Raw genomic sequence first — 16,191 nt, 5'->3', positions numbered from 1 at the left:
ATTAAGGTGCAACTGATGTTAAGGTACAACTCTTCTTCTCATAAATAGAAATAATATATTCTTTCTTATTGAAAATTCTATGATTTTTTTGTTTACAAATCAAACAAGAAGCTAAAGAGGTATCTGTGGCAGAGGACTGGTCGAATCCCATCCACCGAGTCAGGTTGCTCATAAGCACTTCTAACTCCAGCTCCAGAGGATGTGTGTGATGCTCCTCTGGCCTCAGTAGACATCTGCACTCACATGCTCAATTGAATGCACAAATACATATAAACATGAATAAGTTTTTTATTTTTATTTTTTATTTTATGTTCAATGATATTTTGTGTGCATTTATGCCTGTATAAGGATATTAGATTCCAGGAGCACAAGTTACATGTAGACAGCAGCAAGCTATCATGTGGGTCCTGGAAATTGAACCAGGGTCCTCTGGAAGAGTAGCCAGCACTCTTATCAACTGAGACAACTCTCCAGTCCCAGCACCATTGATTTCTAAAATAAATCATCAAAAATTAAACCAAAGGACATTAAATAAAAGTCAGATTCTTCTCTGTGTGCGGCACCATTACCCTTCCTTCTCTTGTTGTGTGGCACAGACAGCCATGGTACTTGCTCGGTGTGCAAAGCATAATAGGGAGATAATGACAAAGCAGTTTATAACTGGAAATCAGATTTCATATGGAAACCCACAGGAAGCTGGTAAGTCACAGGCGTGTGCCCGTGCAAGTGTCTGGATAAATCCTGAGTTGCTTTATTATCAGACTCTTATTTGTGCCAAGACTAAATACAAGACCACAAGTACTTCCACTGTAAGCATAGGTGGCCGCGAAGGACTGATTATCAAAGCAAGACGCTCCTCCTAAAGTAAAAGCCACCTGTTCTCAGAACCATTCTGTCAGATACAACAAAATAAAATAAGATCACAGTGAATGCTCATCCATATTCTAAATGGCGGGTCTCTGCAGGGAACAGACAGAGTCTCCAAGTCAAGGTTCTCCTTTACAAATGAGACAGGAAGAGATTTAAATCGTGAGAGTGACTGTAAGGGAACGATGAAAAGAAAATGGGCAAAATGGAAACAGAGAAAGTATAAGGGTTAAAGAGGTGAGAGAGGCAGAGGGGGAGGCAAGGGAGGTACTAAGTGGGTTCAGCATGAAAGAGAAGAAGGGAAAGCCAGTGAGAGAGAGGAGAGGAGAGGAGAGGAGAGGAAGGGGCTGGAAGAGGGTCAGATGACATTTCTCTGAGGTGATCATCACTCAGAGCTGGATTTCTGTGTGTTCTGAATTCTAAGTGTCCAAAGATGAGTATTTTGTTCTCTGTCTTCTATTTTTCTTAGTTAGACCGATTCAAAGAACCACCAGCTTATGGGCCCATGTGTGACATCCTGTGGTCAGACCCCCTGGAGGACTTTGGAAATGAGAAGACTCAGGAACATTTTACTCACAACACAGTCAGGGGCTGTTCGTACTTCTACAGGTGAGGACCCTGCCTGCTGGAGCATCCGCCTTCCAGTATGGGCGTTTACGACAGGATTACCCGATAAATGGATGTGCTGTATGGACACCTGCATATAAATGCACGCATATATAATTTCTGTGAACAATAAGGAAGGAAGAAATGAAAGAGCTGGTGCTGGGAGAGGGGAAGGCTGTGATTGATGAACTATCGTCCTATTGCATGAACTGTGGGAATGTTTCCTTACTAAGCAAGCTTTTTTTCATCCATAAATGTACACATGTTCTAGCAGTTCTTATAACTTGCATCAGAAAACTAACTTCTCCGTATTTGACTAAATCATACTCAGTTCATTCTTACATAGGTTTCAAGGGTTTGGGGCTTCTGAAGTGGATGAGAACCATCAGTTATAGAGTTCCCAGTAACCCAGAAGATGCAAACTTAGCACTTTGATAAGCTGCAATGAAAATGTCTTAACAGAGCATTTTATATTTGCAAATGGGACTCGAATTTCCAAGCACTTAATAAAGGAATCCAGGGCAGATTTGGGGTTCTGTGAGTCTGGCCCACTTTCCTGATGGGATAGCTCACTTTTAGCTGCTGTGTCTGATGCTCCAAAGTTCATCTGGTCCCTTTGTGTGGGATTCAGTGGTGGGAATGTTGCTAGAAGGAAATCAATAATGAAAATAATTGGGAATTTTAAATTCCAGAAAACATGCTGGGTTTTGTTTCAGACTCTTTCAACTTCAGAAGTAACCCTTATGTTCCAGGGAAATAATGGTCATTTCCATCAAGCAGTTTGAGCCAAAAACTCTGCAAAACAAACTCATTTACACACCTCTGATGTCTACATTAACCTCCTCTGTATAACTGGCTATTCTATAGTGGAACATTTCATTTTACACATTAAATTTTATTATGGATGCTAAGTTTCTCTTTTCTTTCATTTGTGAGTATGATTGGGGAATTTGTCTTGAACATAAAGTCATACTTTCTGAAGCCATCATGCTGAGAGTGCCTTTTGTTTAACATATCAATAGTGAAGCTTATTCTGAAGTGTAAAGTTATGGATTATCTTTTGTTTTCGAAGCTGAGATGCCAAGGCCTCTGAGTGTATGGGGGCGGGGGGGGGGGGGAATACTCTATAACTCTGAAAAGCTTAAAGCTTCTTTTTGATAATTGCTCAACTTAAGTGTAACATTTGTGAAGATGTTTGTCCTTGTAGTAAAATGTTGTTTGAAGTAGATTAAAGCCAAGGGTTAGATCCTTCAAATCTGGTGTTAAATCCCCCAGTTTTGTAGATCTCTAGGTTACCTGTTGTGCTTCACTAAAATAACACCATACATAGTCCAAACCGGATTTTAATGTTGCATTATGTTGTATTTATCTGCAGTATAGCACTCTGCTCTCAGTCTTCTGCGTCTTCTATCCAGGAAAATCTTACTCTGAATGAAGTACTTGTAAGCTTACAGATTTGGAAAATATTTTTGTTTTGTGTCTTAGTCATTTTTCTAGGGCTATGCTAAGACAGCATGGCCAAAGCCACTTATAGAAAAAAGAAAGATTGGGGCTTCCGGTTTCAGAGGATAAGTCTATAACACTATGGGAGAGAGCATTCGAGTGAGCAGGCATGGCACTGGGGAGGAAGCTGAGAATTTACATGTTTTGACAACAATCATGAGGCAGAAAGAACTAAGTAGAAATATTGTGGATTTTTGAAACCTCAAAGCCACTCCTCCCAATCCTTCCCAAACAGTTCCATCACCTGGGGACCAACTACTCAAAGATAGGAACTATGGGAGCCATTCTCATTGAAACCAACACATTCTGTGAATCTAGACAAAGACATAAAATATTATTTATCATCCAGATAATCAGTTAAACACATTCTCATACTTTTATTCTCCTGACATATGAAGTCCTTCACAGATATTGGTGTTTAGTTTTGACAAATATGATACTGTGTGGCTGAATGTCTGAGTCCACAGCTTGGAACACTGACTGTTGGCAGAGGATTTTGGGGAAAGAAGAACATCTATCTCATTTGCACAGAGTTCTTTTCGATAGTTTTGTCTTTAAAATCACCTTGAAAGGATCAAAGATATGGTTTTAATTACTGTTTTAAAGTTCATCTAGACAAATACAAGTGAGCATAAAATTAATGAAAGAACTTAGTGGCCATGTCCTGTTGGCAATTATTTTGACCTCTAATTTTATTTTGCTTGTCTCCATATAGTCTGGATATTTAATTTGATATGATACCATATCTACTGTGTAACATTTTATGTGGGCTATGGTTTAAATAACACATAGTCATACAGGAAAAAAAAAGTATGTTAGGATAGGGATGGAAAGATCCAGCCCTATCCTAACATACTTTTTTAAGATCCCAGCACCCACATCTGTTAGCTCAAAACCACTGTAAAACTAGCTGCAGTGAGTGTTGACATTCCTGGCCTTGGATACCTGTATCAATGTACATACATGTGCATATACACACACACACAATTTAGAAAGAAAGGAATCTAAAAACCTTTAAATGCATCCGGATGATTTTTTTCTAGTTTTTCCCTTATGTTCTTGATAATGCCATACATGTGTCCGGTTCATTCTGGTTACTTTCTCACATCAGCCTCTTTATCTTCCTCCTACTCCTGTCATCCCACCCACCTGTCCCTGTCCCAGATTTCATGGCTGGCAACTTTGTTAGATGACTCATTTGGTTTAATCAGTATCATACTCATGACCCCTGAACTGTTACAAAGTAATTGATTGGAAACAAAAACACTCTTAAAACTTGCTTACCCCAGGATTTCCATTAACTTTATAATCCCAGACCATAGCTTGGAACCTCAAATGCCTGCACTGTTCATACAGGTAACCGAGATACTGGATGCAGCACAATGATAGAGAGGAGATTAGTCAGGACCGTGGCATATACTCAAGGAAAACTTGTGGTAGGATTTGGGTCTTCCCTTACCAGTTCGTATCTGTATTTGACGAATCACAGCAGTGCTGTGTTCTGGATTTTTCTGCTTTTCAGTGTCTGAGTTAGTTATAGCATTCCAACACTGATCTGAGAATCTAGTCTTGAGATACACGGATGTGAATATTAGTATGCCTGTGGCTGTACCTGCAGCTCACTTGAACCCCACATTGGCAGCCCCCCAACTCTCAGTCATCTCTACTTCCACCCCTCCCCACATTCCCCTATTTGTTTACCCCCTTCTCTAAAGTACTAGACAGGCTCTGCTCTTCCGCCTTTTTTTTCTAGGTCTTCTTCTTAAATACCCCTCCAGTCTCAAATCATAGTTACCTATTTCATTATCTGCCAAAGTTGAACATTTATTTAAGCCGCTTTCTTATTTTTATATCTAGTAGAAATGGATATAAGGATACCAAAGGACAAGCATAAAGCTGTTCATTGCATCAGCCATAATATCCAAGAAACAGAGACAGTCCAAACATCTACTTAGTAGAATAATAAACTCTAGTGTATCACAGTGTACAGATGAATGTAGAAATATCAACTTTACAGTTAGACATATAATCAGTCTCTGTGTGTACAGTAATTGCTATAACTCGCATATTCATTGACTATAGCAAATAGAATTTATCTAAACAAAACCACATGTACCAACATGCCCATATGGATAAATGATATGGATATGATGATGAGTAAAAGATCATCAACAGTCATGAAAGAACTCAGCCTACAAGAGAACTCATCTATAACCTTGAAAGCCAATGTGACAGTGACTCTGGTAAGAGTGGCAGCTCGGAGGAAGTTCTGGGTCTCTTAAGAACTAGTGACGAAAGTGGCATCTCTGTGAGAGAGCACCATCTTCTAATCTATGATCTTTTAAATAGATATTTAAAGTCAATAAAATGTTAACCTTTGTGTTAGGAATGTAGTTCAGTGGTAGAGCACTTACCTGGTATACAATAAGAACCTGGGGTTGATCCCCAGCAATACAAAGTAAGAGTTTGCTTAAGTAATAACTGCCTGCTACTTATCAAGATGCAAGAGAGGGCTGGGTTTTGCAGAAGTTTTTGTAGAAAGAGTTGAAGCCTAAGCATCTAAGAAGTAGATTTCTTAGAGGACCCTGGGGCAAAGGAGAGACACAAAAAGTCCTAGGAGAAGAAGGCTGACTGAAGCCCCAGGGTGTCCCAGCGCTGAGTAGGTCTTACTAGACCCAAGCAGCAGAGGAGTGGAGCTTCTGGACACGTTGGAAAGGGTATGATCAGGAGGAAGAAGGGAGAAGGAGGAGGAGGGGAGGGGAGGAAGTGGTAGTGGTGTCTCCCTGGCCATACCAGGTCAGGGGCTGCTCTGCTGGGCTGAAGCAACCAGGAGGACCAGCACCATCTACATCCCTCCTCCTTGACTGCCCTTGATGAGTCTCTTTCTGTGGCTGCACGTGAGCTCCAGAAAGTTGCCAAGCACTCAGAAGAGCAAGTGGAGAAAGCAGTGGATTCCCTCTGCTGGAATTGCCTATCGCTAAACGGCAGAACTATAATCCTACTTCATACTACAATATGCTAAGTATCAGGAAGGTCTAAGGTACAGGCTGTAAAGGCAGCAATTTTGTAGGTCTAGGGGAGAGGTAAGCTTACCTGGAAGGTTCTTATGGGGTCATTTACCTCATTGTGGAAGAACTGGTCTTATCAAAAGGAAAAAACCTACAGGGAAAGTATATGCAAAGGCTTATGCATGCAAACACATTGTAGTGATACGTGCAGGCAAAATGTGGATTAAAAAGTCTAAGGTATTTAATTCAAAGTCTAAAGTATATTTGATCTATTAGAGAAATATATATAAGGAGACAAGCAGATTGAACCCAACTTTTCTGCAGTTGTTCAAATGTCCTTTTCAGCTTTTGTTGTTCACACATAATCTATAAACCCCCTCTGTACAGAGTACTAACCCTCTGCTGTCTACTGATTCCCATGCACCATGACATCTTATACAAGATCATGTTCTCAGTCTTCCTTCGTGACTGACAGACTAGGGTAGGGAAGTGGGGAGACTTGCTGCTTTACCCTATAATGTCTATATAATGTCTAATGTCTACATAACTTACAGAATATTTCATCTTTGCTGTATTTTATTGCTCTATGGATTTTTAAATCTTTTTTAATCATATTGACTGCTTCTACCTGATTTATAAAAGCCTTCATGGTAGAAGAAATACATCACCCTTATCATATCACCCTACTCAGCCTGGCCTGCCTTCTAGCCAAGGGAACATTCCCTTGTCTTACATTTCCATCCCTCTGGAATCCATGAATCCAGAGCTCTGATGTAAGGTACACACATACATGTGTATGGAGATGAATCATTTTTGCCAAAGAACTAAATCCTTCTTACAACCTGTATTAGTTGTGTTCCTCTGCTGACAAAAAATGCAGGACAAAGCAGTCTGAGGAGGGAAGAAGGGTGCATCCAGCCGTGGAGCAGAGGTCAGGTTGGACACAGCAGCTGCTTCAGCTCTGCAGTCAGGGATGGTGAGGGGGGAAGAAAGAGAGGGAGAAAGAGAGGAAGAGGAAGAGGAAGAGGGAGAGGGAGAGGGAGAGGGAGAGGGAGAGAGAGAGAGAGAGAGAGAGAGAGAGAGAGAGAGAGAGAGAGAGAGAGAGAGAGAAAGGCTCTATTTCATGTCAGGGCCCTCACCTAGGGAATGTGCTACCACGTGTGGTAGACCTGCCCGCTTTGATGAACATAATGTTAAAATCTTCCACACAGCTATGCCCAGAGGTTTGTCTCCCAAGTGTATCTCGTACCTGTCAAGCTGACCATCACTGCTAACCATCACACAGTTGATACCTCTACCTACGCACTATCTTAGAAGTATTTGTTTTCCTGTTGACTGGAGAATTTACAAATATGTAGCATAGCCACCCTGCTTGTCCCATATCCTAACTTGTTTCTCCAAAGTAGATTCTTTAAAATGTATGAATATATCCATGTGCATATTTTAGGTTCTAGTAAATATTTTTAGTTTGTTTATAAAAATGTTGGTTTCAGACCTTATTTCAACCATCAAAAGTTTATTGGTTTTAAATTTACTTCAAGAAATCTTAGGGCAAAGTTTTAAAATTTTAAAAGGCATTTTCCATTTACATTTGTACTCTGGGTTTCAGTTATAATGAAGTTTTGATTTGCAGCTTTCTTTTTAATTTCATTTATTACTCTGGGTGTGTCTAAAAGCAGGTGTGCCCGCCGAGGCACATGTGTGGCAGTCAGAGGACACCTTTCAGGGCTAGTGTCGTCCCTTCCACACATGCAGAACCTGTCCTCAGAAGCAGGGAACTTGTCTCTGGAGTGCCCTGAGGTTGTGCTGGATCCCAGCAACATCTGGATGTCTGTGTGATAAAAGGTGACTCCTGAAGACTTTCTAACTACCTTTTCTTTCCATGTCTGGCAGTTACCCGGCTGTATGTGACTTCCTGCAGCACAATAATTTGTTGTCCATACTCCGAGCCCACGAAGCCCAGGACGCAGGGTGAGCGATGCTAAGGGTTTTTCAATGATAGCCATTCTGTAAGGTGTTCTTCCGCTAGCTTAGGCAGTGTAGACTCCCTTTGGCCGGGCATATACACAGAAGGGGCTTTTAAAATGGGCTTCTAGCAAGACAGATACGGTGGATTGGCAGGAAGTGCATGACTGCTGATATCTGATTTTATACTTACATTTGTAAATGTTAAATTCATACCACACATAAGTTTATGAACCCCTTTATCGTCACCCCATCTTTAGAGTGAAGTCTATTCCCATTTGTTTTCCTAAAGCCCTCTCCCTTAACTTCTTCCAGTTCTTGCAATAACTGTAATGCCCAGGAGATAAATCATCAGCTGCTTCTGGGTCTCAGTTCATATGAGAACACATGTGAATGGGCATCACAAATGTTTAGAAGACATAACCAGTTGTAGAGCCGTGTAGACATTTACTAAACAAAAGAAAACAAAATACCATATTCTATCAAATAGTTCTCCACAATTCATTTTGTATTTGATGAACTCTTAAAGCTTAGCTTTAAGAGTCTGGAAAACTAAGGAGTGTCAAGTGTTTACCTTGTCAGGTGTTAGCTTTGAACCTGAGTGAGAGAAAGAAGAAGGGAGATTCAACTTAGCAATTGAGGTCCTTTCCTGCCAGGCTTCATGGAGAGGCCTATTAAACACCTTTAAAAAAAATAAATAAATAAACTCATCCCTTTGGATTTCGAATTTTTTGAAATATAAAAGCACTCCTTTTTTAAAATCTATGTGCCGAAATGGGATATTTGTACCCTGCGATGGTGGCCCATAAGGTACAGTCAAGAAGAAATTTGGGGTGTGTGTAAAAGCAGGTGTGCCCACTGTGGAAATCTTTTGGGGAAAGTCAATATGTATTTCCAGAATGTGACAGAAACTTGGGTTCTTGTGAGCGGTGACGTAGCAGGAAGGAGCTGAGCTAGCACTGTGCAGTCAGCGTGTTGTCGCGAGTCATTGCCGTAACCTATTTGTTCACTCACATTCTCAGTCTTGTTCACACTTTTCAGGGTTCCAGGGGACTGTGTTAGTTTGGCTGCCTTTTCTATCAGGCAAGACATTGAGAACAGATGTTTCTCTATCCTTTATATTCAGGAGATTGTTTGCTTACATAGAGATGGTTGGCTTGACCAGCTAATGTCAGTTAACATCAAAATTTTTTGTGTAAAATAGACTTTTTTTTTAAATGAGGAAATTGAGGTTGAGAACATATCATGTAGATTTTTTTTGTTTGTTTTTTGTTTGTTTCCTTTTTGTACAGGGTAGGGACACCTGTGTCCTGACCCTCTATTCTTTAAGAATCCCACTGTTCATGTACAGAGTCTGTGCTCTGGACTGTCATGTTGCATTGGAATGAAGTCCCCCCCCCTTGGAACAGGAAAGCCTGTCTTACTTACTCCCACTATGACAACTCCCGCCTTTGCCCCAATAAAAGCATAGTTCCATAAACAAGATAAATCTGAAGTACCTTTAAAAAGTTTTTAATAGGGTGTTTCTTTTGGGGAAAGTCAATATGTATTTCCAGAAAGGAAAAAAAAAATCAAAATCTGCTTAAAGCTAATCCTTTAAGTGGCTGTCTGTATAAAGGTACAGTTTGGGTTACTTTTAGAACTCAGTTACATTAAGGTACCAGAAACAAACAAGCAAACAAAAAACAAGCCAAGAAATGATAACATATTGTTGTATACAAATACTTCTAAATTGATATTCCTAAATTTGTAAGATAGAAGTCATAAAGTGTATTTTCATGATGGTAAAACAAGAGCCCCCACCTCTGGTTCTTTTCTGGTAGATAATTGCAGTGTTATATTATGAATTGTTTTTGTCCTGATAGAGGAAGACTAGCAGGATTGGTTCCCATGGATGTTCATTACCAATTGATTAATTCTCACCCTGGTGAGACAATAATCTTTGCTGTGCAGACACCAGCAGAGCCTGGTAATAAATAAAGTTCTAAAATAGAAAGTCTCAGTTAGTAAAATTTATAGTTTTAATGAGACATTCTTTGAAGGACAGAAAACCATCACTGTGTCTTAGACACTCACTAGTCATTTGTAGAATAGTTATATAGTAGAACCTTATATACAATAGTTTATATAATGCCTGGCCTGGGCATAGTTCCTCTCCCTGTCTCTTTCAACTGACTTGATTGGCCATCCTCTGAAAACCACCATGGTCTTGGGTAGCCTCTGTCTTTTGGGTTGAATACCTGAAAATGAATTAGAACTCTACTGAGTTCCGCTCATCCTGAAGTTTGCCAAGTTTAAAAGATTTAGCCATTTGGAAACCACATGTGTGATTCTAGATCAGCATTCTTGTCTGTCCTGATCAATGTCTATGTTCTAAAGCCTTAGAGAAGTTTGATTTAACATTCCTCATTGGATCCTCTTTGCAGGAGTGTAAGTTGGTGTCCATGTTCCGCTTGCTTATGACCTGATGTGTGTTGTCTGCAGGTACCGCATGTACAGGAAAAGCCAAACAACAGGGTTCCCGTCTCTAATTACAATCTTCTCGGCACCAAACTACTTAGACGTGTACAATAACAAAGGTGAGTGTGACCTCTTGATGGAGTCGTAAGTAGTTTGTGCCTTCATGCTTAAACTGATTTTGACTTGAGTGTTAACATTCTAAACCATTCTTTTCTTCAGTCCTTTATATACTTAAAGAAAGGGGCTCAAATACTCGGAAGTGGATTCCATACACTGATAGTTTTAAAATATTTTCTACATTTTGTTTAAGGTATAGTAGAGATGCTATCTGTTCTCTGATAAATATAGACCTTCTAAAAAATAATCATTGGAGGTAATGGTAAATCATGCTCCATTAAAAAGCTACGTTTATGTGCTTAATGTGTGATTATGTTTGTTCAGCAAAAGCCTGTCTAGCAAAAAGGAAGTCACAGCTTGAAATTCCAATTATATTTATTGAGCCCCCATTATGAGTCACTTTCTGAGCTAAGCAAGTGCAGGTTCAATTGCTTAAAAAGATTAAGCTTTCAGAATCACTCTTATCTGATGCCTTCCTCTATGCAAAGCGAGTGCCTCTCACAGAACCACTCACCCAGGATGTCATGAATGGGGATACAACCCACAGTTGTATACAACCCACTCCTTTATGAAATGCCCTACCTGCTTTCTGAAACAAACAGGGAGGCCAGAGGACATCATGTCCTTCTTTAAGGAAAGATGAAGGGATCAGGACCTTCCTTTCTCCAGAACGTTATCCTGATCTAAAACTGACATGTCCTGCCTTGTTTCAGAGCAGATGCTAAAATGTGGAGAAAGGGTTATGTCTTGGTACCCTTGGTCTGGATATGATGGAGGTCATGTTTCTGAGTGTGTTTTTTAGATATTAAGAAAAGAAGAAATCAGTCAAGTAAAATATGGGGTGAAGTATATTTCAGACATGGCGGAAAAAGGCAGCCTTGTTTCTGAGCATCTTTGAAACTGGAATTCAAGCAGTCCCTGTACGTTAGCTAATGTGATAGATATCCTCTTACAGAACATGTGATCCAGGCCTTGGTCCTGACAGCACCCAGAAGCCAGAATGGCCCACCTTCCTCAGTAGGACAATTGAATAAATAATAGTGAGAAACAGGGTGCCCATATCTGTGTGCCCATATTGGGAACAGGGACAGAGAGGTCTATTGGCCCTACCCTTCCAAGTGCATCTTTAGGGGCCAGACATGAAATTGAGGATGAGAGGTATGTCTAGTGAAGCCGTCCTGGTCATGGTGTGGCCCAGGCCATCACTACCATCTGGCTCTGGCTTCTCTTACAGGGTGATCTGACAGTTGTCGCACTAAGTGGATTCTCTTTGCCGGGCACAAGTGTCCCCTCTGTCTGGTACCATGCTGCAGCTCTTTCCCTTCTCCCAGCATGTGAGTCCTGGGGAAATTCAATAGTGTAATAGCTCCAAGGTGGTGCGTAAATGTGCCTTTGGAATATTTTTCTTCTGGATAGGACAGTTACACTCTTGCCCAGGGCCTGGAGTCCAGAATACCCTATACAGTCCTTGATCTCCATTATTCCCAAGTATCTGTGGATTATGTAACAGCTTGCTGCATTTGTTGTCCTTATATACTCTACTTTGTCTGCATAGTACTTCCTCTTGCTCATAGCCAAACCCTGACCCCCATAACTTCTAGTGCTACCCGGAATCATGCCCCCTTATCCGTCTCTCTGCGCGTGTCTTTTATCTGCAGTAAGTGGGTTCTACGCTCAGACCTTCCCCTCAGTCCAGAGAGTAAGGAAGGCTAAATGGTGTTTATTATAGCCACATAACCTCGTCTAAGGCCACAGTGACTGTGACAGGCCTTCCTCTGAAGCTAAGGCGTGTGGCTATCCTTGGATATCCATTCCCAGCAAAGATGTGCTGTCCTTAGAGAAGCAAGAATGGCCTATACAGCAGAGCATGTTCTCTGCATGCTGTGTGCTCAGAGACAATCCATAACGCAGGATGTTGGAGATTTACTAACAATGTCTCAACTAAAGGGATCCACACGGAATGCATTTGACAAGAAGTAATTTTCTAATGGTTAGAGAAAGCCTGGTTTAAAATTTTGATCCGGGCATAAGAGAATGCTCATTTTTTTTGGTAGGAAAGATATAAAAAGTAAAGGCTAATCAATTGTTATTTTAAGCAACAAACTTATTTTGAATTAAACTAGGAAAAGCTAATTATTTGAATTAGTTAGGTGAAGGTTTTCAATGTTTCTGGGGGCATGGACACTGGCCAGGTCATTCACCACCATGCTCCTGTAGTCTACTTTAGGTGTATAAATTACACCTATTGTGCTAGAGCATCTCAGTGAGTTTTCTCCTAAACCTAAGGAAAAGTGCGCAGTACACGCTTGTCTCTAGTCTCAGCACTTGGGAGGGGGAGGGGAGGCATTCAGGTCATCATCAGCTAGCAATTTCCAACCTAACCTGGCTACATGGTATTATATTGCAAAAAAAAAAAAAAAAAAATAGGCAGAAGGCACCAAGGAATAGAATGTCTTTCCAAAATACTTTCTGGACAGATACTGGCTGGCAAATAACATGGACTACTAACAGTTAAATAAAGTCTAACCTATTAAATGAAGGCAACTCCATATCATTCCATAATGTCCTTAGATACTTCTTATTCTCCGTGTAGCATTGTTTCCTGCTGCAGATAGCTGCTTCTCACACACTGGCTATGATGCCTCTTTGTGTGCAGTTCCAACGTGACAAGCCAGAGACTTGGGCACAGATGGGGGTGCTCCACTGTCTTTGAGATTTCTGGAGATCTTTAGCTCTGATCTCTTGCTGTGGGTAAGCCACGGTCCTTCCGGAAGAGGATAGAACTGTTTGCACTCAGGGAACCTTTTCATAAAGCAGAATTCCTCTCAAGAGAAAAGAGAGTAAAAGAAAAAAAGAAGAAATGTATTCTTCAGAAGGAACAAAATGTCAAAAGACTTTTGTGTCAGATTTCTGAAGCACTTTAAAGCTATTATGCCAGCAGCTTGTTCAGTATATGGGGGTGGGAGTCCATTATTCACTGCTGCCGTGCAGATTGTTGATTTGAATAAAATCGATGTTAACTAGAATTTTAAAAAGCCATGCAATAAAATTGAGTTGCAAGACTCTCCACCACATAGTCAATGGAAGAATCAGAGCGAGGATTCTGTCAGTTCATCTTTGATAGAAACGATAACCACAAAGAACATTAGTTATACTATAGTTAGTGGAGCGCCTAAAAAACAAGGCAGAAATGACCCCCTTAGGCTGAGTGAAAGCATCAGAATAATAAGGTGATCATGCAATCTTAGGACTAATGCTAGTTGTGATTCGATGTGTGTGTAACATGCAGTCATTCCTGTTAATAACTTCCTCTTGCCTGTGGTTGATCAGTAGTATTTGGAAAATTGGTCGGACTAAACATTTCACCCTTTGGTGGCCCCCTTATATACTGAGCCATCGCCTGTCCTATCCCATCTACCTTATCACAGTTGCTTACACACACTCCCACAGACACACACACACACACACACACCCTGAAACTCTTCTGCCCTTACTCTGAGAGCTTTTACAAGATGCTGGGGCAAAGGATGGACACTTAGATCACAATTATCCCATCCTGAAGCGACAGTTCTATGAAGGGAAGGAAAAAATGATATTTTGTTAATAATGAATGGAGTTGCTTTGAAATTACATGCTGTGCAATGTGAAAAGTCCATCTTCGTGTCATAGTTCCTGTTATTTGCTGCTGCGTGATAGCACGAGGCTTCTCAGGAGCTGCCGAGAAGATAGTAGTCCTTCAGCTGTTCATTTATAGTTTCATCACATAGTACTTAGAATACCCGAAGTGTCTCCTTCCTTCTTTATAACCTGCAAAAGCAAACTTTAGCAGTTTTTCAACTTATTGCCCTTAACAAATTTCAAGTTGGCATCTAACCACATATCTCTTCCCAGGTAAAATAGTTTGCTCACACCCCTATCCATTTCACTAGAGCAAATGCACCCATAAGAAAGACCACAGCATTTCCACCCCTCCTTGCATTGATTCAGCTCTGTTGTGTGTATGTCATCATTGGAAGCGAGTTGTTAAATAAGATCACTTCAGACAAGAATTCATTGGCATCTGTGTAAACATTTCACGTGTGAGAAACTCATAAAATAGAAAATCACACATTAAGACATAAAACTTAATACTCCCCACTACATGTTTTAATTAGTTAATTTTGTATGTACACATTACTAGTACAGATATGTGCTTGCTGGAGGGTACCTGTGGTGCTCCAACAAAGGCTTTCGGGAGTCACTTGTCTCCTGTCCCCTTGTGGGACCTGAGCATTGGACTCACATCATCAAGACCATGTGTCAGCACCTCTGCCTGCTAAGCCATCTTGCCAGCATCTACTCTGCATTTTAATTGAGTCGATCCATATAGGACTCATATGTCTTTGCTGGAACAGCGTTCCCACTTTTGTAAAAAAGCACCACTACCTAATGAGCACAGTCAGTGAGGAAATTACAAGCCTTCAGCAAAGTAATGGCACAAGCTACTTGCTTTGCATTGTTTGTAGCTGATACAGTTACTGAATTTCATTTTTCAAGATTGTATAAAATGAAGTATTATGAAAGTGCGGTGAAGAAACATAATGCATTGTAAGTATATATATATATCTGTGCACCATATACATGCAGTAACCAAGAAGGCCAAGAGAGGGTATCTGATTCTCTGCAACTGGAAGTACAGGTGGTTGTAAGCAACCATGTGGGTGTGGAGACTCCAACTAGGTCCTCTGGAAGAGCAGTCAGTGCTCTTAACCAATGATCCATCTCTCCAGCCCCTTAACAATTTTTACAGTATCCCCTAAATAATTGTAATAAGGGTAATAATAATCAATTTTTATTAATAATCCATTAGTTGTATAAAATGAGCCTGAGAGGTTTTCTTAGGGAGAACTATATTACCCATCCTATCCAAATCTTGATTTTGTTTTTCACTGATTAAAATTTTTATTTTATTTATTTTTTAATTTTTTGAGTTGCTATGTCTCCATCATGTTGAACCCCGAATCTTTCACACAGGTCCACTATGGAGTGCTCTTTTTGCTAGTGGAACAGGAACAACTGGGAATGTACTCTGACACACTAAATGCATTTAGAATCAGTCCAAGGACTGATTAGATTATTACACTGGACCTACTAATCTAGGAATCGCCACAAGCTTGGCTTCCATGGAGAATGGTATTGCTGGTAGGTATGAGGCCATGTGTAATAATGTAACCATGCCCAAGAGATAGTGATCTGTGGACAGTTACACTTTCAAGGCTGTACCAAGCCTTGAGCTGGAGTTTATGGTGGCCTCTGTAGTTCCTGCTTTGGCACCCTTGTTCTGAGTCACACTTGAGTCCATGTACCTCATTTCCTTTCCATGCTGACATAGTGCCTCTTTCCTGATCCCCCTGTGCCTCCCCTCTAGACTTCTGCTCGTAAATAATTAACTCTGGTTTTATGGTGTTTGGAAACAGCCTTTGACTTTTCCCTATTTCCCTTTCCTGTTGTTTCTCCCCCTTTCTTTCCTTCTTCTGTTTCCTTTCCTTGATCTTCCACACAACTGAGTATCAACTGGTACAAATACGATATGCGTGAATTAATACATCTTCACCTTTTCCATTCTTCTACCATGTTACCCCAAGTTCTGCATCTGAATAACCACCATGTTTAGAATTGGCTGGTA

General features: G+C 40.5%; 1 protein-coding gene across 1 annotated transcript in view; it reads left to right on the top strand.

Moving 5' to 3' along the window:
* Nucleotides 1–16,191, top strand: part of Ppp3ca (protein phosphatase 3 catalytic subunit alpha) — a 275,845-nt gene that overhangs the window by 222,220 nt on the left and 37,434 nt on the right. The window contains exons 6-8 of the mRNA XM_052179166.1: nt 1,337–1,476; nt 7,878–7,955; nt 10,434–10,528. Coding sequence (XP_052035126.1) covers nt 1,337–1,476; nt 7,878–7,955; nt 10,434–10,528 — 313 coding nt within the window. The remainder of the gene's footprint in view (nt 1–1,336; nt 1,477–7,877; nt 7,956–10,433; nt 10,529–16,191) is intronic.

This window comes from Apodemus sylvaticus, chromosome 4, assembly GCF_947179515.1.
Source record: "Apodemus sylvaticus chromosome 4, mApoSyl1.1, whole genome shotgun sequence".
NCBI classification, from domain to species: Eukaryota; Metazoa; Chordata; class Mammalia; order Rodentia; family Muridae; genus Apodemus; species Apodemus sylvaticus.
This window is presented reverse-complemented; position numbering and strand designations above follow the sequence as displayed.